This window comes from Lutzomyia longipalpis, chromosome 2, assembly GCF_024334085.1.
Source record: "Lutzomyia longipalpis isolate SR_M1_2022 chromosome 2, ASM2433408v1".
In the NCBI taxonomy this organism is placed as follows: Eukaryota; Metazoa; Arthropoda; class Insecta; order Diptera; family Psychodidae; genus Lutzomyia; species Lutzomyia longipalpis.
In genome coordinates, this window is record NC_074708.1 from 31837548 (window position 1) to 31860964 (window position 23417).

The window sequence follows — 23417 nt, forward strand, 5'->3', positions numbered from 1 at the left end:
TCTTAATCCGGATTTGCCCTAAATTATAATTTATTTAACTTAAATTTCGAAGATTTTTTTCATTAAAATTTTATGAATTCGGTTAATTAAGGAAACAACTTTTAGCTGTGTTTCTTTCAGACACAGCTTTTGTGTACCGAGCAAAATCGAAAGTCGTCAGATCGGGCTCAAACTTGGGATGAGCACGAATTAGGGTCCCCACATTCCAAAAAACGTATGCGCCAAAAAAATTTTTTTCCGGCCGGCCGGCCGTCCGTCCGGAACCTTTTGCTAAATTACAAGAGAACGGTAATAGATAGAGACTTGCGGTAAACGGCAAAGTTTAAAAGTCGACTGGAAGACGTCAGATTATGACGTCAAATTTTACCCCCCACCCCCCCGTCCGCCATTTTGAATAACCTCAAAATTTTGTTTTCGCTATATCTCAGCCGCTATTATAGCTAGAGGGCTGAAATTTTGATATGTTGTAGGGGCCACTAAGAGCTTTCCAACGATACCTCATTTTCGAAAATCGGTCAAGCCGTTTAGTCAATATGGCCGTCACAATTTTTCATCGAAAATCGACCATAACTCGAAAACGGCTTGACCGATTTTGATCAACCCGGGCTCAAATGAAAGATCTCAACAAACCCTACAACTCTCTAGAACATCCGAAGTTTCAAAAGTGACCGCTAGAGGGCCAAAAATCAAAAACAAAATTTTCGATGAGTTTTCGATGAATATCTCGAAAACGACGACATAAATTTTTTTCATTTTTTGATATGTTGTAGCTGACCATATTATCTAGCTTCATGCCAAAAATGAAGAAAATCTATGGATCCGTTCTCGAGATATAGCCTTCCAAAGTTGGCATGTCATATCTCGGGTTCTACAAGTCCGATCTTGATCAACTCAAGCGCAAATGAAAGGTTTCGTGAAACCCTACAAATGTCTAGAACATTACAACTTCGAAAAATGTCCGCAAGAGGCGCTAAAATCGAAAACAAAGTTTTCGAAAATTTCGAACTCGAATTTTTCGAAAATGGCGACATAAATTTTTTTCATTTTTCGATATGTTATAGCTGACTTCAAGACCTTTCAAACAAAAAAAAATTTATGAAAATCTATGGATCCGTTCTCGAGATATGGCCTTCTAAAAATTTATTAGCGTATGACTTTAATACTATTCCAGACTTTGCGCGTATTTAAATTAATTCGCGTTCTAGTTTGCTCTCACAAAATTGGTACACTGAAAGAAACACAGCTCCCGTAAGCTTGGTCAGCTTACCAGTACATTAAAACTTCTTACACGAAATTTCAATAATTTTGATTGAGAATTGATCTTCAATTTTTCAGCAAAAGATTGACTTTGCGAAAATTTAATAAAAAAAATTAAAACTATGTGTTAATATGCATAATGTACTTAAGAAGATCTTCTAAATAACTAAAGTAGAAATCCGCAACAACTTTCGCAAATAAAATAAAACTAAACCATTAACAAGTGAAAATATAAATAAAACATCACCTAGTTTTTAATTTTATTCCTCTTACAAAAAATGTCCTTCTTTGAGTTTTTATTGCTGAATGCTCAATAAATTATTCAATTTCCTGAATTAAAAATTCCATCATGTCCGTCTTGGGGAGATCATAAGCAGCTCAAGATGTGCTGCATTGCGTTGCACTTGAAAAAACCAAAGCATCCCCTCCTCGTGATGCACTTGAACGATGAATATTTGCAAGATCAGTAGGAGATGTGTGTAGTAAAGCAATTTACGCAGTATTGACTACCAATTAAAATATATGGCTGTTTAAAGTGTTTTTAATTAAATTTTATCTCCATCTGTCTCTAATTGATTTATATGTGCGCGGGATCGTGCGTCGTTGTTTTGCACAAAAATCTCTCCAACATCGCGGAGAGAGTTTATTGCACCGCAACGTCCTCCTGAGACAATGTTCTTAATTATAAAATTAAACTTTGAGAGTATATTCTAACCGGAGGAGGGGTTCACGTGGAATTCCTGCAATTCCGTACATGCTTCATTGAGTGCGGTGCGTTGTTGTAATTAGCCATGCGATTGCATGCCGTCTGTGCATTAGAGGGCCCCGCGCGCAATTGCAACTCCATGAAGACACAAAAAAGGTCCAACACAGATGGGGAAAATGTATCCATTTGAGAGCCTACAGTCACAGGGATACTGAAAAACTGGATATTCTCGTACGCGGGGTCACATTGGGAATTGATGCAATTAACCTAATGCAGTGCGTGATTCAAAGCAAATAGAATGTGAATGAGATGACTGCATGCTAGGGGGTGTTCATTTGATTTTTTAATTCCCTTTACTGTTGTATATTAGTTTGAATATACGGGCGAGAAGTTGGGGTTGGCTTTATGAGTAGTTTTGTTTCGTGCTGGACCTATCTTCAGTGCAATGAGCTAATGGACACGGTCTCAAGATTAATGACATTTTTTATCATCTAAAAAATAGTTGATTAATAACTTTTATTAAGAAAAAAATGTTTTATCGTACAGGGGTACACAATTTTAAAAATCCAATCATTTTTGAGACAAGAATCTTTAACGATTTTTAATAATAAAATTTTCTTGAGAGTGTAAGGGGAGAGTGGGGCAAAAAGAGTCACTTATGAATTTGGAAAAAGCTCAAAATATCATATTTCTCAGCTAGATACTTAGAATAAAATGATCTGAGAAAGAGTTGTAGGGCAAAAAACGTAATTTTTGGAAATATGATATTTTGAGCTTTTTCCAGGCCCTTAAGTGACTTATTTTGCCTCGCTCTCCCCTATCAATAAAAGATTTTATTAATAAACAATTTATTACTCATAAAAATCATCAGAACCTAGATTTATTTAAACTTATTTTAATCAACCATCGTGATGCTTTCTATCAATCGTCTAAACCTCTTCCTTTTTTTCGTGAATGACACAAAAGTTTAACCCTTTAAAAATATATTTAGCTTTAGGCTACAGCAAGGGACATCTGTTCGTCGCATGAAAACCCCCCGTACCCATGCAAAGGTGCAGAAGATGGATGAAACTGAGATGTGAGCCATGGCAGGGATTCTCTCTTAATTTTTCCTCACATTTTGCTGCACAACATCAAAGTGCATCTGCACACAGATGATTTTTTCATCTTCCCAAAAGGCGCATGAAATAACAAATAGCTCTTTGATTAACACTCTTGTCGAGTGTTTTGTATCAAATTCGCCGGGATACCTGCGGTGCTAGCTGGGGAAGCGTTGGAGAGTCTGCGGTGGCCCTTACGAGAGGGAGAGGGGGTAAATAATAACAAATTTTATGGTATCGATCTTTGATTGAAATTTACGATTTAGAAGAGTAAAGTTGCGACCGTTCTTCCCAAGGGGTGTTGAGCTAACCGCATTTCATTGTGGTGACTACTACATAGGGGTAATCAAAGAGAAAGAGGAATTCCTTTAGGCTGTTATATTCCCAAAATGATCTTCAATCTTGCTCGAGAGGGCCTCATTGGTTTCGGAGTGTGACAATATTTGGACTGTAAGTGATGCAGATATGAATCAAAATCTCCATGGGAGGTTCACGCAGCGTCCTTGTTCCACCGCGCGCGCATTCTGTCTCAAAGAACGTGATGGTCGCCTCGGTGCATCTTAACCGGGTTATGTTGGGTGGTTGCGTTGAAAATTGGCTTGGAGGAGATCAAGGTTTTGAAGAATATTATGCTCAAGCATCTCACGCTCCCCGCCCAGCTTGTCTTATGTCCCTGATAGACATCAGCACACGACATTGAGGGCAGTTCCCGCGTACAACCAATATCACGACCACGAATCTCTGGACGCACACATATCCCATGAATCTCCATTCTCATGGCCACAATTCTGTCACAAACACTCCCTCTCGGCGAGATTCTCACAAAGTCATAAATGAAGTACATATTCTTCGTTTTTTTTAAACCTTATTTGAGAAGGATGGCATCTCATGTTGAAGCTGTAAATTTTAATTGGTACTTTACTGTCTTTTGTACGACTCCCTCGCGATGGCAGTTGGGGTTTCATTTTAGAATTCTCTGTGTCACGCAGATTTAACATTTCCGTCATGTTCACTTTCGGAAAGCCATCTGCAAACGCATGAATTGCGTCTAGACCCGTAGGGCATAAATCGACGTTGTTCTTTTTTCTTAGGATGTCTGGAACTTTAGAGTTTGCAAAGCTATAGAATTTTTTTTTGAACTTTGCCTTTAACAGAATTAGCAAAATGATTCTTATTTTTAAAAAAAATCTGATGTAAATGCTGATTTCGACGACATTTTTAATACTAGGGGAAGGCGGGGCTAATAAAGTCACTTAAGGGTTTTGAAAAAGCCTAAAATAACATATTTCCCAAATAGATAAAGCGAAATGTATAGCTCATTTCTATAGAAAATTTACTGCTCTATAATTCTTTCTCAGATCATTTTGTTCTATCTAGCTAGGAAATATGATATTTTTGGCTTTATTCAAACCCTTAAGTGACTTTATTAGCCCCGGTCTCCCCTACTCTGCTGTTTCCCATCCCTTTCAAGTATTCAATTTATCCCGAATTTCTTCTTCCTTGCAGTGAGGTAACGTCTGGATAGAAAAAAAAACTTTTGTTTATTTCTTTTGCAGTGTTGCAACTGACCGAATTCTTTCCCATTTCTTCTGCATTCACAGAGAAACTATCCAGATGCAATTCCCTGACTTCCGTGAATTCCTTTCTAAATTCATTTCCATCTCCAGCATCGTTAGTTTATTTCTCATGAGAGAGGAAAACTTCTTGGTGGAACGAATGGCTGTCGTATAAAGAACTGAGTAGAGTGAAGATATAAAAAACGAAGTTTCCAAATATTGGAGCAAAAGAAAGTGGTACGAAGAAGAGAGGGAACAGAAAGTAAAATTCTCTTTTTCATCCCATAAAATCCCCATGAAATAATCATAAAATTATTCTATCGTATACACAAGTTTCTTTTTCTCTTCAGCTGGGGTAAAAGAGAACTTGTCGATAGACTCGAGACGCTTTTCCGCTTCACACTAATTGACATAATCGAATGAGTGTTTCACCACACTTTTGCTTGCATGGTGTGCAAGTCTAATTTATGCTTACAGGTGTAATTATTTGCTATTCCCATAATTACTAATTGAGATATCCCATCCGTGGAGTTTACTTCGCGAGAAGACAGATTTGTTGTTTGTGCACGCCAAGAAGAAGGGCAAAAATGCTCTAAGCACAAACATATATAGCTCTCTATAATCCAGCTCTTTTGTCGAGTCTCACCAATTGTGGAGACACACAATTATAAATTTGCAGCAATTTGCTCGTTTTGCATCCTCCAAAGTGATTATGAAATTGGAAGTGTGAACACACTTTTTGCTTCTTTTTACTTTATTCATTCAGTCCCTCCTTTATCTCGTCACATATGCTTGCATTCCAGTGCCTATGTTGTCAATCCATTCAGTCGGAGTTATTTATTGATTCAGAGCCCCTCAAAAAGCTCGTAAATGAATTGACTTGCGGCAACTGATAGATTTATTGGCAATTCAAATGGACAGAATGTAGTGCAAATTGTTTGAATCTTGTTTGCATTTGAATTTAAACGAGCATAAAGTAAAAAAAAAACTCGAATCCTAGCACAAGGCCCCGCTCCATCTTTAAGGAATTTTAAATGTGAGAAATTTCACTTTATGCTTGGTGAGAATACGGAGCTCTGAGGCACATATTGGGTAACAATTTGAAGATTATGCACAAACTACACACAATGTATTGTGTGTCGTTAAAATTTAATCCTTCTCGAAGAGAAAGTGGCACATAATTTTAATTTCTTCAGAGGCAATAAATATTTGTCGGCATGGGAAGAGGAAGGATAATTTGGTGAGAAAAAGAGGATATTCAGAGCTTCTTAAGACGTTCTTCTTTACATACTTTATTTCTTCAAAAAAAAAAACATCATTCATCATTGACTATAGAATTCATAGTAAGAGAACTATTTAGTTACTGACCGCGTTGACAGATGGCGTAGTCGAACAATCCTTCCAATATTTTTTAATTCATAAAAAAATCAACGAAATTTCAAGAAGAAATATTTTCAATTAAATTTTTAATGATTTTAATGAAATATTGAAGGAAGATTGACGATTTCAGTAGCAAGTTGGTTGTGTTGAAAGACATTTTTTTATATCGATGAAATTAAGTACACTGTATGTAATTTCCTCGCGAGTGCTACAATTTCCCCGCACACCACATATAATTTTAAAAGGGGTCCAAATTGATTTAATGAGTGATTTAGGGGGAAATTTGTTTGGAAAAGACTCCAACAGTGGAGTGGAGGATTTACTCTCAAATGTGAACCAATAAGCAACATATCAAGGAAGATTATTACATGGGTGCAGGGCAATGAAACGAGCAAGATTTTGTATTTATTGGTTAAAATGTGTGAGATATTGAAAGTTTGTGGTAAGAGATGAGTTTCACGTTTCCTGGGATGATGATGGGCTGGAACTATAAAAATTAATGGTTTGTATGGAGAATATGCGGCAACATCAAACTCTCTTCCCCCCACTCCGACTTTTAAATTCTCCAATGTAACGTGGCACATTTTACTATATGGTCACATACAACTATTTTAAAATGATTACTGGGTGGAAAATGTCTATATATCTGCAGTAGAGTGGCTTCTAAATTGGCCTTTTTGCATATTTACTCCGCATCTCAATCGCCATACATATACGTTTTTATCCCAAAACCTATCATTATACTTTTCATTATTTTCCATTTCCCAGCTCCAGAGCGCTTGTGTCTTCCAATCATGCTCGTGGTACGACGTGGTGTAGGCATTTTGATACACGTGTTTTATGCTGAATTAAAATTCTATTAATGTTTGGCCTTTTTATCTAGAGCACTTTCATTCTCTCTGGACTTTCCCTTCGTGAAATGGAGTTTCATTTACTCAGGGAACAACTTTATTTTTAGGGCTTGTCAGAGTTGATTTTATGCTTGTTTTTTATAACATTTAACTAAAGATAATTTCATTATCATGCATTTCAATTGATTTGTCACGGACATGCATTAAATTGAATAATATTGACGACATTTTGGTTAAATTCTCTTGTAATTAGCAACCATTAAATTACTCAATAGATGTCACCACATTAAGTTTCACCCTCTGGCGGAGAAATGAAAAAATCGACGCTCCCGAAGATTATGAGCCATATTCCTGTGTTAAAAGATAGGAATATGGTTCATAATCTTCGGGCACGTCGATTCTCACAGAAAATCATCAGAATGAAAAGGATTTTTGTATAAAAAAAAGATTAGAATTGAGCCCCTTTCGTGTTAACAAAAGGGACACATTTTTATGTATATTTTTTCAGCAACTCTGTTCTTAATTTCCAGTTCTATAGAATCGAGTCAATTTGTTTCTCCATAGCCGGGCCATAATTCATTTCCACATGTTGAAACTGATAACGAAAGAATTCTCGATGGAGGAAAAAAAGGAGAGAAACCCAAGAGAGAATTAAATTTCTTCTTCTATTTCCATCTCAGGCCCAAATTATGATTTATCGTTGATATTTTCGAAGCATTTCAGTACCTTGGTGGCGGCATGCATTTTGGGTATGGGAACGGGGGAAGAGCAATTTAGTTGGTGTTCCACTTCGTGGCCAACACCAAGTATTGTAATCGTCGGAAAAACCGACCACCTCAGATCGGGCTCAAACTTGGTATGAGCACGTTTTAGACATCCCACATTACGAAAATGGTGGTGGAAAATTTTTGATCCGGCCGGCCTGCCGGTTATCCTGCCGGTGGTCGTCATTTTGCCTTATAACTCGAGAACGGTAACAGATAGAGACTTCCGGTTTGAAGTTTTATATAGAAATGTGGGTGTAAAATTTCATTTTTTCGCATTTTCAAAATCCAAGATGGCCGCCGTCCGCCATTTTGAAATACTGTCAACCACTTCCCTTACAGCTAGAGGTCTGAAATTTTAGTATGTTGTAGGGCTCAGTGAGATGTTTTCATCGATAATTCATACTTGAAAATCGGTCAAGCGGTTTAGCAAATATGGCGGCCTAAAGCAAAAAGTGTTTTATCGATATAACTTGAGAACGGCGTAACCGATTTTGACCATCTTGGTATCAAATGAAAGGTTTCAAGAAGCCCTACAACTGTCTAGAACATTCCGAGTTCCTAAAATGGCCGCAAGAGGCGCTAAAGTCAAAAACAAAAATTGCCTAACTTTAAGGGGCAATATCTCCGAATCCCCATTAGGCAAATCTTTTAAATTTTGATATGTTGTAGCAGAACTAATAATCTTTCACCAGTCCGAAAATGAAGAAAATCTATGTCGCCGTTTAGAAGATATCGCAGTTTGAAAAATTCTTGAATTTGAAAAGTTCTAAGAGTCATATCTCCTGAACCGCTTGTCCGATTTTGCTCATCTTGGTATCAAATTAAAGGTTTTGCAATTCTCTACAACTTTCTAGAACATCAGAAACCTCTAGAACTATTCCTTCAGGATAAAAAATGCGAAAAACTGTTTTAGTAAAACAAAAAGCCGCCATTTTGTGTTCTAGAGGTGACCTTGAAAAGTATCAAAATTTATCCCATATTCTAGCTTATTTTAAGACCTTTCCATAACTAGTCAAGAAATTTCTGTAGGTGTTATAGAACCTGAGATATGACCATTTTTATGCACCAATTTACTGAATTTCACAAAAAAATCAACTTTGCCTACTAATTCTGCCCACTAATCGCATTACAACGCATAAACAAACTTCTACACGTTGTGGGACACCAACTCTTATAACTGGACGCGTTATGATTGACTTTTCTTCCTATTGGGAAAATGGTGGTTAAATCTGAGAATTATTGGAAGATGTTGTGACTATAAGAATGGTGTGAGTGATGCACAAATTGTCCACAATATTGGTAGGAAAGGGGAGGGAAGGAATTTATGCAGCAATCAATTTTAAAATGTTTTTTTTTTTTTGCCTTCCTGAAGCCACCTCATGGGTGTTTAATAGATTGTGGCTCACCATCAATTTCTTCATCTCGATTTTTCATTTCCCCAGCATCCCATGAGTCGCGATGCACACGCTTCGTCAAATTGATTTATTGCGGTAGATTGAGGAGCTCTTGCGCGGATAATGGTTAATAGTTGATGGTACTTCATGTTACATTAATGCCATATCGATTCTTTACCATCCCAGATTGTAATGCAATTAATAATATAAATAATATTAAGTCATACACCTTTCAATCTTCTCTCTCTCTCTCCATAACCCTATGCGTGAGTTTAAGAATCTTTTACCACAGAGAATTATTACGCAGCTTAACTCATGAGGAGGTAAAATGCAAAGAAGCGATTAGATGGATTGTGCGACTCCCCGGCGCTCAATGGGATCTCTCGAAACTAGAAAATATTAAACATCTGCAACTTGTTAGTATCTATATTTCATTTTGAATAATCTCAAACAATTTTTTGCCCCTTATACACCGAGACTCGCTAATCTTGTCACGAATTAATTATTTCATCTTTCACTCCATGCAAAGAAGGTGGGTGTTCCCCCTGTGTTGTGAGACCCACTTCTTCACCCTAAATAACACGATCTTCGCTTTAAGCATTTTACTTCCTCCTTTTAGCTGTTAAATCCACAAAGATATATTTTAAATCTCTCCGGCATTTCTGTGGAATCCCTCCGGAGATGACAAGTGCAAGAATGAAGTAAAGAAAAAAAATCACATTCTTGTTAATTTATTAGGATACATGCCGTCTAATGTGAGACTCGACCCCTCCAGAAGACACCAAGTGTTGCTTGATGTGAGAAGTCCACTCCATTTACAATAAATCCTCAAACATGATTTTAGGGTCGTCCACAGAAGCTGGAGAGCACGACTGAAAATGCTGCTCATCTGAATAATTTGACTTCTTTCACTTCTCTGCAACATCTCCGTCGAGGAATTAAGAAGGCCTTTTTGTCTTATTCCACTCTTTATGGGCAGTTTTAGGAGTGCTGAAGCAACAAGTTGATAAATAACTCCGAATTACGATAAGGATTATAAGTGGACAAAAAGTAGTTTAAGGGTATAGGTTGGATGTCTTTAGCTTTATACATTAAATGCAATCCATGTTGTGCTCAAAGTGCTTTTTATTTGATTTAATTACAATTTTCAATCAAAATTACATTCAATAATTGTGGTTGTGTAGTAAAATAATTTTAAGTATCTTTTGTAATTCTTTTTAAGTGCTAAACAGACACTTTACAAAAAAATTTTATCTGCATTAATAAATCTTTTACAAGAACGTGTAAAGGATGGCGTAGTATGAAAAGCATAATTTCATAATTTTAACGAAAAGAACGATATTTATGGCGTACATCCCTGCAGCCTTGAGTCCAAATGGTCTCGAAGACATCATCATCATGAGGAGAAGAAATTGTTTGTCTTCCCTTTTCATATCGTACCATTTAGTTAAATATAACCTGTCAGAAATCTTTTCAGTTTCAGTAAAAATCAATTGCCCGAAAATACAATAAATTAGTTGTTGCGATACTATGAGGACAAAGATAATGTAGAAAATATTCATATAAGGATATAATCTTATAATAATTAATAATCCAATTATAGGGCCTGCATTTAATACTATATCAAAGAATACAAAATATAAGAAGATTTTTTCATAGATACAGAATTTTCTATGAATTTCACAATGCAATTTATGAAGGATTAGAATAAATCCATCTTCAAGGATGTCCTTTTCGGTTTTCTCAAGCAATGCAATAGATTCATTACAAAATTTAAGAATTCCAATAAAGTTAATTCCCATACAACCGAAACACATTATTGGAATGCCGTACATAAAAATGTATGTAAAGTACAGTAATATTTGCAAATATACGTTGACAGATTTAGAAACCTCCCAAGGAATATTTATTACTTGAATGTCGTTAATCAAATAGAAGAAATTTCCATAAGTAACAATCAATGCTAGAGATGTGATGTAAAATCTGTAAGAAATACAAAATCTCATGTTACTCATATTTGGAAAAAAGAATTTTAGAGAAAAAAAGGTTCTTACTTTAAAAAGAGTTTTAAGATCCATAGAGTTTTATCCAATGATTTAGCTCTCAATTTAGCCAAAATCGGTTCAGCATTATCTAAGAAGAAATCCTCAATCCACTTGAAAAGTTCAAAAATCTCCTCTTCGTAGTAACAAATAGTGAAGACTTTAATAAAAACACCTCCCAGACCAATTGTTGTACAAATTTGTATCCAAAGTTCAAGTACGTTTTTAGCCTCAAGTAATTCAGGTATTTTGTTTATAGTTAAATAGATATTAATTAAAACGTAAAACGGAAAAAAGAATTTTCCTGAAATCTTTGAAATCAATCCAAAATCAAATATAATGCAACGGATTGAGAAGGAGATTAATTTTGTAATTTTTAAAAACTCAACTTTTGATTGTAAGTTCACCATTTTGACAATAGAAAAAAAACTTGGACCACCTTCTTTAAACCAACAACTGCAACTAAAAGTACCTTGGATATTTCTAAAAAAGTTACTACCAACCAGAATCGATTGGCTTACGCAATTCATATGAAGGATTGGCTAAAATTCTTACATTTTTAATGGAAAAAATCACTCGATTTTAGAATAAATAATGTGGGAGTATTTAGAGATATTTTTTCATGGTGTGATGGCGATCAAATAATCACAGTTGAAGATTCTAAAATGACTTAATTCATACAAAATTAATGCAAAAATGTTTCTGATATATTTCTCCGAAAAATTTCTGCTATTATCTTGGGAAATTCATACTTTTCTTTACGACATTAATTATATTTATTCATTTCAATAACTTTGTTTGACAAATTAATACGAAAATTTATGTTTCTTTGTATTTAGGTGCGCAAAAAACAATATTTTCTTTATAAAAATGCATAAAGAATAGCACAGTATGAAAAACATAATTTCATAATTTTCACGAAAAGGACAATATTTATGTCGTACATTCCCGCAGTTTTGAGTCCAAATGGTCTCGAGGACATCATCATCATGAGGAGAAGAGCGCGTCTGTCTTCTCTGTTCAAATCGTACCATTTAGTCATGTACAAGCTTTCAGGAATCTTCTCGGTTTCAGTGAAAATAAATTGTCCAAAAATGCAGTAGATAAGAAGTTGAGATACTAAAGTAGCGATAAAAATGTACAAGATATTCAAAGTAGGATAAAGTCTTATCATGAGCATTAGTCCAATAATTGATGTAGTATTGAAGAAAAAGTCAAAGAAAATTGAGAAGGATAAGATGTTTTCATAGATGCAGAACTTTTCATAGACTTCACAATGTAACTTATGAAGGATCAGGAGTAATTCATCTTCGGTTGCTTTTTCTCCAAGCAATGCAATAGATTCATTGAAGAATTTGAGAATTCCAATGAAGATTATTCCCATACAACCAAAACATATTATTGGGATGCCGTATATCAACGTAAAGGAGCAGTATATTATTATTTGAAAATATACGTTGAAAGGTTTTGGCATCCATGGCACATTTATGACTTGAATGTCGTATATATAATAGTAGATAATTGCATAATTAATTACCAAAAGTATAGACGAGATATAAAATCTGGAATAACAATGAAATTTTATCATTAAAATGCTTCATAAAAAAAAAGAACTTTTATACTCACTTGAAAAAAAGTTTCAAAATCCACAATGTATTATACAATGATTCTGCTCTTAATTTAGCTAAAATCGGTTCCGAATTGTTCAAATAGAAGTCCTCAATCCATTTAAAAAGTTGCACAATTTCATCTTCGTAATAACACATAGTTAGGACTTTGGTAAAATGAATTCCAAGACCAATCGTTGTACATATTCCAAGACAGACTTCAAATATGTTTTCATGTTCAACTGAAATTTGTATATTGTTCACAGTTAAAAAGACAGTTATTAAAATGTAAAGCAAAGAAAACAATTTTCCAGCAATCTTTGAAATCAAACCCCAATCAAATGTTATGAAACGGATGGAGAATGAGATCAATTTTGTTATTTGTAATAACTCTTTTTTTGCTTCCAAATTCACCATTTTTAACTAAAATAAAATTTAGGACTTTCCTCTGTAAATCACTGACTGCTACTAAACAATTTTGTACAAATATTACTACCTAGCAAAATCGATTTGCTTACGCAATACATGGGGATCGATGACGATAGTCCTTACATTTTTAATGTAAAAAATCACCCGATTTTAGAATAAATAATGTGCGAGTCTTTGCAGATGTTTTTCAGCATAGAAAACAAAATTAACACTATAGCGATTACATATAGGTCTTATGACCTATAAACCTAGCCGAAGTTTTGGAAAAGATTAACAAATAGATTAAATAATGTGAAATTTAATTTAAAAATCAATGAAGCACCTTTTATTCTGTAATTTTCTTGAATAATTTAGAATCAGATATACTAATATCGACCAACATAGCGAAAATATAAAACATCTTAATTTACTGGGTGTTCAAAAATAGGCGCAAAACTTTTTTTATAACTTTATTTGACAAATTAGTGCATACATTAATATTTCTCTGTAATTAGGTGACTAATAAAATGACATTTTTTTTTTACAAAAATGCATAAATAATGGCACAATATGAAAAACATAATTTCATAATCTGTACAAAAACAATGATATTTATGTTATACATCCCCGCAGCTTTAAGCCCAAATGGTCTCGAGGACATCACCATCATGAGGAGAAGAGCGTGTTTATTTTCTCTATTCAAATCGTACCATTTAGTCAAGTATAAATTTAGAGAAATCTTCTGAGTTTCATTGAAAATCAATTCTCCAAAAATACAGTAGATAAGCAGTTGAGATACCAACGTTGCTAAAACTACATGGAAAATATTCAAATAAGGATAGAGTCTAATAATAAGCATTACTCCAATTATAGATGTAGTATTGAAGAAGAAGTCAAAGAAAACAGAGAATGAGAAAATATTTTCATAGATGCAGAATTTTTCGTAGATTTCGCAATGCAATTTATAAAGAACAAGAATGAACCCATCGTCGAGAGATTCTTCTTCAGTATTTTCGAGTAGTGCAATGGATTCGTTGAAATATTTGAGAATTCCAATGAATATAATTCCCATGCAGCCGAAACATAGCACTGGGATGTCGAACAATAGAATATAGGAAAAATATAATATTATTTGTAAATATACGGTGGTAGTTTTAGAAACTCCCGGTAAATTTATCATTTGAATGTCATTCATCAAGTAGAAGAAATTCACATAAGTAATCACCAAGGTTGTAAACGTTATGTAATATCTGAAAAAAAAATAATACAAAGTTTTTTTTAATTACATGTTATGTACTTTTTATTTGATGTTAAGAAAAAAAGTATTTTTATAAAAGAAATAAATAAATAAAATAATACTCACTTGAAAAAAAGTTTCAAGATCCATAAAGTTTTTTCCAGTGATTCTGCTTTCAATTTAGCCAAAATTGGTTGAGAATTGTCCAAATAGAAATTCTCAATCCATTTAAAAAGTTCAACAATTTTCTCTTCGTAGTAACAAATAGTAAAGGTTTTTGTGAAAAATATTCCAAGACCAATTGTTGTACATATTCCAGTATAGAGCTCTAAAATATTTTCCTCTTCAACAGAAAGAAAAATTTTATTCACAGTTAAATAGACATTGATAAAAATGTAAAACAACGATGTAAATTTTCCTGCTGTGTTAGAGATCAATCCGCAATCGATTGTAATGAAACGAATTGAAAAGTAAATTAGTTTTGTAATTTTTAAAAGCTCAACTTTTGTTTGCAAATCCACCATTTTCTTTTCAATAAAGTAACACGATATACAATAAACCTTCTCTCCGTAAAACAATGTCTACAACTAAACGTATTGTAGGTAAAATTTTACAAAATCAATTGACTCACGCAGTTTATAAGGGAATTGTGACAGAAGCTTTTGCATTTTTAATGGAAAAAAATCGCCTGATTTTGAAATAAACAATGTGCGAGAATGTGCAGATGTTTTTTATGAGGTGATGGTCATCAATAAGGATGCACAACTTAAAAATTCTACTGTAAAACCAGAATTAGACATTTAAAAGATCTTATTCAGGAAAGCGTAAAGAAAATAACGTATGATCATTTTATATAAATTCTACAAGAACGTATAAAGAATGGCACAATATGAAAAAATCAATTTCATAATTTGAACAAAAAGCACAATGTTAATATTATACATCCCTGCAGCTTTTAATCCAAATGGTCTCGAGGACATCATCATCATGAGGAGAAGGGTTCGTTTGTCCTCTCTATTCAAATCATACCATTTAGTCAAGTAGAGATTGTCTAAAATCTTTTCAGTTTCAGTGAAAATAAATTGCCCGAAAATACAGTAAATTAGTAGTTGAGAGGCTAAAGTTATGAAGATAATGTAGAAAATACTTATGTCAGGATAGAGCCTAGTCAATAGCATTATTCCAATCATTGATGTGGTATTGAAGAATAGGTCGAAGAAAACCGAGATAGCGAAGATGTTTTCATAGATGCAAAACTTTCCGTAGATTTTGCAATGCAATTTATAAAGGATTAGAATGAATCCATCTTCAAGGATGTCCTCTTCGGATTTTTCAAGCAATGCAATAGATTCATTATAAAATTTGAGAATTCCAATAAAGATTATTCCCATGCAGCCGAAACACATTATTGGGATGCCGTAAACAAGAATATATGAAGAATAAAATACTAGTTGCAAATATACGTTGGTCGTTTTGGACATCCAAGGAATATTTATCACTTGAATGTCGTTAATCAAATAGAAGAAATTCACATAAGTAATCACCAAAGCTATAGATGAGATGTAAAATCTGTGAAAAAAAACAAAACCGCACGTTACTTATTTGGAGAAAATAATTTTAAAAAAAATTCTTACTTCAAGAAAAGTTTCAGAATCCAAAGGGTTCTATTAAATGATTCAGCTCTCAATTTGGTTAAATTTGATTCAGAATTTTCCAAATAGAAGTCCTCAATCCATTTGAAGAGTTCAACAATCTTCTTTTCGTAGAAACAAACAGTACAGATTTTGGTAAAAATACTTCCAAGTCCAATGGTTGTACACATTCCGAGACAGAGCTCAAAAATATTTTCATGTTCAACTAAAGTTGTTTTGTTGAAAGTCAAATAGACATTCATGAAAATGTAAAACAAAGATAAGAATTTTCCTGCATTTTTTGACATAATTCTGCAATCAAATGTAACTAAACGGATTGAAAAGTTAATGAATTTTGTAATTTTCAGAAACTCTTCTTTTGTTTGCAAATTGACCATTTTTAACAAAAAAAATAACTTTCCTCTATAAATCTATGACTGCAACTAACTGCATCGTGATTCGTGAATAAAGTTTTACAAAAAATATAACTATCCAAGCAAAATCGATTTGATTACGCAATTCAAGGGGACAGAGGATGAAAGTTCTTGCGTTTTTTATGTAAAAAAAAATCATCCGATTTTAGAATTAGTGTCATGTGATTTTTTGCAGATGTTTAATATGTAGGGTAACGTGGCCCAATTCCGACCTCCAAAAAAGGTCCCCGCAGAATGAGAAAAAATGGTATAAAATAAAAAAAAAATATTCTTAAATTTGGTACCATTTTAAAGCCTATTTAATGCTCTTTTAACTCTCATAACTTTCCACATTTAAAGTTTTATCACTTTAAAGTACATTAATAGCGGATTGAAAAAGAATCACAGCTAAAAGGCCTTAAGAGGTCCGAATCGGGCCACGTTCCCCTATACAACAAAATGAAAGTATTGGTCAAGAAAAACAAATTTTATTTTGAAAAATTTATGCATTTACATTTTTTAGTGTTTTTAATGTTTATAAGAGAATTTTTCAAAAACAGAACGTTTTAAATTACCTACAAGAATGCATATAGAATGGCGCAGTATGAGAAGCCTAATTTCATAATCTGTACAAAAAGAATAATATTTATGTTGTACATTCCCGCAGCTTTTAATCCAAATGGTCTCGAGGACATCATCATCATAAGAAGGATGGCGCGTTTATCTTCTCTGTTCAAATCGTACCATTTAGTCAAGTACAAGCTTTCAGAAGTCTTCTCGGTTTCAGTAAAAATAAATTGTCCGAAAATACAGTAGATAAGCAGTTGAGATACTAAAGCCAGTAAGATCATATAGAAAATACTTATGTCAGGATAGAGCCTAGCCAATAGCATCATTCCAATCATTGATGCAGTATTGAAGAAGAGGTCGAAGAAAACCGAATAAGCAAAGATGCTTTCGTAGATGCAAAACTTTCCGTAGATTTCGCAATGCAATTTGTGAAGAATAAGAATGAATCCATTGTCGAGAGATTCTTCTTCCGAATTTTCGAGTAGTGCAATGGATTCGTTAAAAAAATTGTGAATTTCAATGAAAATTATTCCCATGCAGCCGAAACACATTATTGGGATGCCGTATATGACAGTAATAGAAAAATATATTACTAGTTGCAAATATACGGTGATAGTTTTAGGTACTCCCCATGGAATACTTATTACTTGAATGTCGTTTATTAAGTAATAGAAATTTACGTAGGTAACCATAAAAACAATAAAACTGATGTAAAATCTGAAAAGTACAACAAGAAATTACATAAAATTAGCTTGTTTTTTTTAATGATAGTCTCATAAAATAACAAATTGCCACAAAATTCTTTACTTTAAGAAAAGTTTTAAGATCCACAGTATTTTGTCCAAAGATTTAGATCTCAATTTTACCAAAATCGGTTCTGAGTTGTCGAAATAGAAATTCTCAATCCACGTGAAAAGTTTCACAATTTCATCTTCATAGTAACAAACAGTAAACACTTTAGTAGAAATACTTCCAAAACCAACTATTGTAGAAAATCCAAGGCAAAGTTCCAAAATATTTTCCTGTTCAACTGAAGATGTTTTGTTGAAAGTCAAATAGATATTGATAAAAATGTAAAACAAAGATAAGAATTTTCCTGCATTTTTCGAAAAAAATCCACAATCAAATGTAACTAAACGGATTGAAAAGTAGATAAATTTTGTAATTTTCAGAAATTCTTCTTTTGCTTGCAAATTCACCATTTTCTAACAAGAATAAAAATTATGACTTTCCTCTGTAAATCTATGTATGCAACTAACTGCATCGTGATATAAAAATTACAAAATATTACTGCTCAAACAAAATCGATTTGCTTACGCAATTCACAAGGGAAAAATGACAGATGTTCTTGCATTTTTAATGTTAAAAAATCACCCGATTTTAGAATCAGATATGTGCGAGAAATTGCAGATGTTGACAATGTTGAGCATCCAAGGTAACTTTATCACTTGAATATTATGTGTAGTGTAGAAGAAGTTAACATAAATGAGAACAATTGCTATTGATGTTATATAGAATCTGCAAAAAAGGAAATATTTAGTTATGAAAATTTCCTAAAGATAAGAGAAACAATGTGATTCATTCACTTGAGAAAAAGTTTCAGTATCCGTAGAGTTTTAGCCAAAAGTTCTTCTTTCAGTTTAATTAAAATCGGTTCAGAATTGTTCAAATAGAAATCTTCAGTCTACTTAAAGAGCACATTAATTTCCTCTCCGTAGTAACAAATTGTTGTAACTTTAGAAAAAAGGATACCAACGCCAAATATTGTAACAATTAACAGTGATTTCACAAGAAGGTACATTTGAGTCATCATCCTGATTATCGTTTATTGAGTAGTTTAGTTGATTGGAAACCAATAAAATATTGAGAAACATGAGACTGGGCAGAATGTATCTTCCCACAACTCTGTACTTGGAAATTATTCCAAAATCCAATGTAATCAAACGGATTGGCAAATAGATAATTTCCGTGATTTTCAGAAACTCCATTTTCAGCAATAAGTCCACCATTTTTCACAAAGATTTTTCACTCTGAAAAACTCTGACTGCACCAAGAAAACACTAGACTGCAAATGAAAGTCGATTGCAAAACTATGTGGATTTTAACCTGAATCGAAATCCTTTGCACAACACGCATAACGCAACATAAGATCAAAGTGAGAAATTATTATTAAATATTAATGCAAAATCAAGGGGTTGGAAAGGAATTTTCTATGAAGTGTGTGGGAAGGATCACCTGAATGAATACATATTAGAGTAAATATTGTGGCGGTAAAGAGAGAATAGGGTAGTGTGTGAGAATTCACAGGTGCATGATTGACTGAAGATTGAGCAATTTGGTTTGATACGCGTTCAAAAGAATTTGCAAATGAATTATGAACGACTTATCATAAAATGTAAACAGATTACAAACAATTTTGAGTGATTATTGGGCAATATTTGCTCAATACTTGAGAAGACTCAAAGCCAACAAATTTAATATAAATTCTTTTAATTTTATCTACATCTTTTGCAACTCTGTATCTTACAACTAATCCCCAGAATCCATATTAAACAATTAAAATTTATCGTCTCCGGTAACGAAGAAGTGGAATTACTGAGAAAAGCAATAAAGAGGTGAATTTTTCATATAAACTAACAGCAAAACTTCTTGTGCAGCACCAGCAAGAGGTGTTAGCTCTACCTCAATCAAACAAATAGGCCCTTTTTTCCACAGAGAGAGGAGGATTGTGTTAAATACCAAGGGGTGTAATTATAAAATAGCATCTCTTATGGAATTTAGACGCATATATGCGCCGCATGGTTTGAGCATAAAGCGGGAAATTGTTTCTACTTCAATTAATCCGAAAGAAACTCCTTCCAGATTCTCTTGTAAGTGGATTTTATTTATAAATCATGATTCTTCTGGTCAAGTTGTATCCGTACATTAATTTATTGATTTCTCAGCATTTCTCCCTCTGCCTTTCTCCGTTCCTTTCAGCGGAGAAAAGTGAATATTTGGGGAATTTATCGGATTTTATGCATTTCTATAGCTTCTCTGCAGCGCGGGGCTTTTTGTTGTGTTGTTTGGGGAATAAATTCGTGGCTGAGAGGGATTTCGGCGGATTAGGGCAATACAATGGATGATGGTGGGAATTTTTCTGGAGGAAAAAGGTGACGCGAAAATGAATACCTTTCTGCCAGGAAGGACGAACAATTTGACTCTCCACAGAGAAGATTGGACCATAGCAGCAACATTCCAATGCAAGAGGTTTATTTTGCAATCATTTGGCACGTTCTCCATTCAAAAATATCTCTCTATGTGATTTTGCAGAATACACTCAAATTGAAAAGACCACGGACAGCTGGATGGCTCCTAAGGTAGATAAAAGGCTGTTTGCAGGGCAAAAAGTCAGCTGTCGTCTTTTTTTTCTCCTTCTTCCTCCGCTTTACATTGTAAGGAAATTTGTTTAAGAGTTTGAGAGAGGGACAAATTATCGAGTTTTGGGACGCAAAATCACAAATTTTTGTAGCATGAAAACATACAGTGTGTAGTACTTGATAAGATGAAATGTGGGTTTTTTATTGAACGTTGTGGCGCGGAAGGGAGAAATCAAATTAGGGGCAATGGGTGTTAATTGATTGTTGGCATATCACACAGGCTCTTTCCATATAGCAATATTGGTAAATTGAATCCAATATAGAGGAGATTTTTCATTTATTTCTCCACAATATTGCATTAAACAATTTATCCCATTGATTTATCTCTAAGAAATTAAATTGGTTTTCTGCTGCGGGTTCTCTTTGCTGAAAAACTCACTGATATTGTTAGTGAGCGAGAAATTTTATTTGTTGCTAAAAATTATTTTCCTTAAATTACTTTAATTTCGTTAGGAGATTTTTACGTAATTTTCTTTTAAAATAAAAGGAAAAATTCATTATTTCTCTCTACTATCATCAAGGAAATATCTTCTGCAATATTTTCTCAATTTATGACTCACAAACACTTCAAAGTGTCCGAGATTTATCAGCAGGAGATCTCCAACATCTCTCCAGCATGTTGAGAAAATGTAATTTCTCATTTTGTGTTCTTTTTTTTTACTTGCAGACGGATGAGCAGCAGAAATTGAAACTCCTGAACACAAAAGCCCAGCATCAGCAATTAAGAGTTATCACGTCGCAACATCTGGAACGGAAGCTCATCCCACCTGATGGTATCATCCACAAAGACATCAACAGCAATAAAACAACAGCGACGAATAACAATGATGGGCGCAAGGGGCGCATCTTGGGCAGAACTGGGACGCGGATACAGCCAAAGGATACCGAGGATGGGGCTCTGAAGCGACATTTGGCCACAGTGAAGTTCTCTTTTGAGGATGAGACGGTGAAGAAACAGACAGCACCCAGCGAGAATGGGAATTACGACGAATTGCCACTCATTCAGCTCGAAGATTTGCAGCCACGTGGAGTGCAAGAAATTCCCAGGAGTGCCGAAAGTTTCCCCTTCGTCGATGAAGGGCAACTGTCTGATGGGAAGAGGACCAACTTCCACGATGAGAGATTCATTACGCTTCATCCGCAGAATGTGGGTACTCTGGGGCAGAAGATCCCACGTCCAGGGGTACCTGTGGAAGAGAAATTCGACAAGTCCGTTCAGCTGCTGTACCAACAGGAGCAACAGCTCCCGATCCATCGATTTGTACGTGTTGAAATTCTCCAAGGGACCCTCTGCCAGGTTTGCCACAGTGTCCTCAAGGCAAAAACCTCCATTCGCTGTGTGAGCTGCCATCTCACCTGCCACGAATATTGCTCCGACAAGGTGAGTAGGAAAAATGCTAGATTCCCATTTCTCCACAGTTTATACATCCCATAGACTTAATCCAAGTCTGAGGAAAATTCGACAATTAGATTTTCTTTAATTTGATAAAAATCATTTTTGGCACCTTTTCAAAAGTTTAGGCTTTTTATTAATTTGTCATTGTAAGTCATTGATCCCTCATAAATACGACAGTTTCATCCATTTTCCGTTATCTCAAACAAATTTTCCTATGGAAATGGTTTTATCCGGAAAATTGGAATGGGGTAATTTGGCCACTAGTTTAAGGGTTTAGGGAAATAGAAAATTGACCCATATTTTAGACGAGATGGAGAAAAAAGTTAAATGGGTAAGTTGTAGATAGGTTGCCCAAAAACCGTCAAAGTGACCAAATTACCCCGTCTTCCCCTACATGTGTGTCTTCGCTTTTTACCGATTGTGCCACAACTAAACCGTTGCGAGTGTGTCTCGAATAGAGGTCGTCTAAAAAGCTTCAAAGGCATTCTTCATTTAATTATTCACAATTGTTGCGTCTTCCATTCCATATGTTTCTCTCTTCATATGCCGCCTATATACATATGTACATAGTTTTTGCCACATAGAGAAGAAGAGTGCGCGCGAAAAAAAGACCATTGGACTAATATTTTGAAGGTTGAATAAATAAACGGGCAAAATACAGACACAAAATTAAAATTTGATACAAAAGCAATGGGGAGCTCGCGTATTGTCTCGAAATGGGCCATATAGGCTATGTATGTATATAGTGCGTGTCCAAATGGATACACTACAGAGTCAATCAATTAAAAGCATCCCATAGCACAAGGCGGTGTGTTTATATCATAATTTCCATTTTGCTCTTCCAACCATTGCGTTGTTGGTTGAGAAATATTGAAAAGAGTGACACTAAATTGATTTGCTGTACTTTATCATAATCATTTTGCTTGTGTATTCAATTGATCTTCATCATTTTGTCTCATATAATGCTCATCATAGAGAGTGATCGTTCTCACATCCCCGACAAAGACTACACATAATCCTCTTCTCCTCCCCAAATGAATGACTTTCCTGTGGCTTTTTTGCCTATATAGTACGTTGAACGTGTAGATCCGAAGCACGCACAAGTGCATGAAGGAAACCATAGAAATTTAATTTTCAATCATAAAATTCATCACAAGATCACCGCGCGTTTACCACAAAAGGATTTTCCATTCTGCAATTCCTCCGTGGTTAACCGCGTCGCTCTCTCTCAAATATCGCGTACTTCTGTGACGAATTGAATAAACATGAGATTCCTGATAAAAAAAGCAAAATATATTTTTCTCCCGCTATTGGATACCTCGATGTTATCACATTTCTTCATTATCACCTCAGTTAAATATGGCTGCGTGAAGTATAGTTACCTTGCGCTGATAGCGCAAAATGTGCAAATTACTTTTACAGTAGATGGTAAATATTTTTTCGAGGGGAATTTCGTGAAAATGCTGCAAAAAACGTAAATTATATTAAATTAAATTATCGTTGGATCAATTTGGCTAGAGGTTAAAGAAATTTGCAGAAAATTAATAAAACCATTGTTAATGTTGACAGATATTTAAACATTTGTCAAAGAGCTATGTCAAAAAGTTCTGTCACAAATTGTCAAAAAATGCTTTCGGCTGTGTATGAAATGTTTTCTTGGTTCTAATTAAATCTGTTAAATTT

General features: G+C 34.3%; 2 protein-coding genes across 12 annotated transcripts in view; one reads left to right on the forward strand and one right to left on the reverse strand.

The window, feature by feature from the left end:
- Nucleotides 1-23417, forward strand: part of LOC129790094 (uncharacterized) — a 136497-nt gene that overhangs the window by 35379 nt on the left and 77701 nt on the right. For all 11 annotated transcript variants that reach the window (XM_055827314.1, XM_055827324.1, XM_055827315.1 and 8 more), the window contains one exon: nucleotides 21006-21719. In XM_055827314.1, coding sequence (XP_055683289.1) covers nucleotides 21006-21719 — 714 coding nt within the window. The remainder of the gene's footprint in view (nucleotides 1-21005; nucleotides 21720-23417) is intronic.
- LOC129790310 (uncharacterized) lies at nucleotides 16741-18274 on the reverse strand. The gene is made up of 2 exons (XM_055827781.1): nucleotides 17727-18274; nucleotides 16741-17636 (listed from the first exon to the last, which is right to left on the reverse strand). Exons 1-2 carry the CDS (start codon nucleotides 18119-18121, stop codon nucleotides 16925-16927), a joined length of 1107 nt encoding a protein of 368 aa, XP_055683756.1. The 5' UTR covers nucleotides 18122-18274; the 3' UTR covers nucleotides 16741-16924.

Excerpts from the sequence above, each read along its gene's own strand:
- LOC129790310 (XM_055827781.1), bottom strand. The coding sequence starts at position 18,121 with ATGGTGAATTTGCAAGCAAAAGAAGAATTTCTGAAAATTACAAAATTT. Across the intron at positions 17,637-17,726 it reads ATCTTAAAACTTTTCTTAAA|ATTTTACATCAGTTTTATTG; the intron begins GTAAAGAATTTT and ends TGTACTTTTCAG.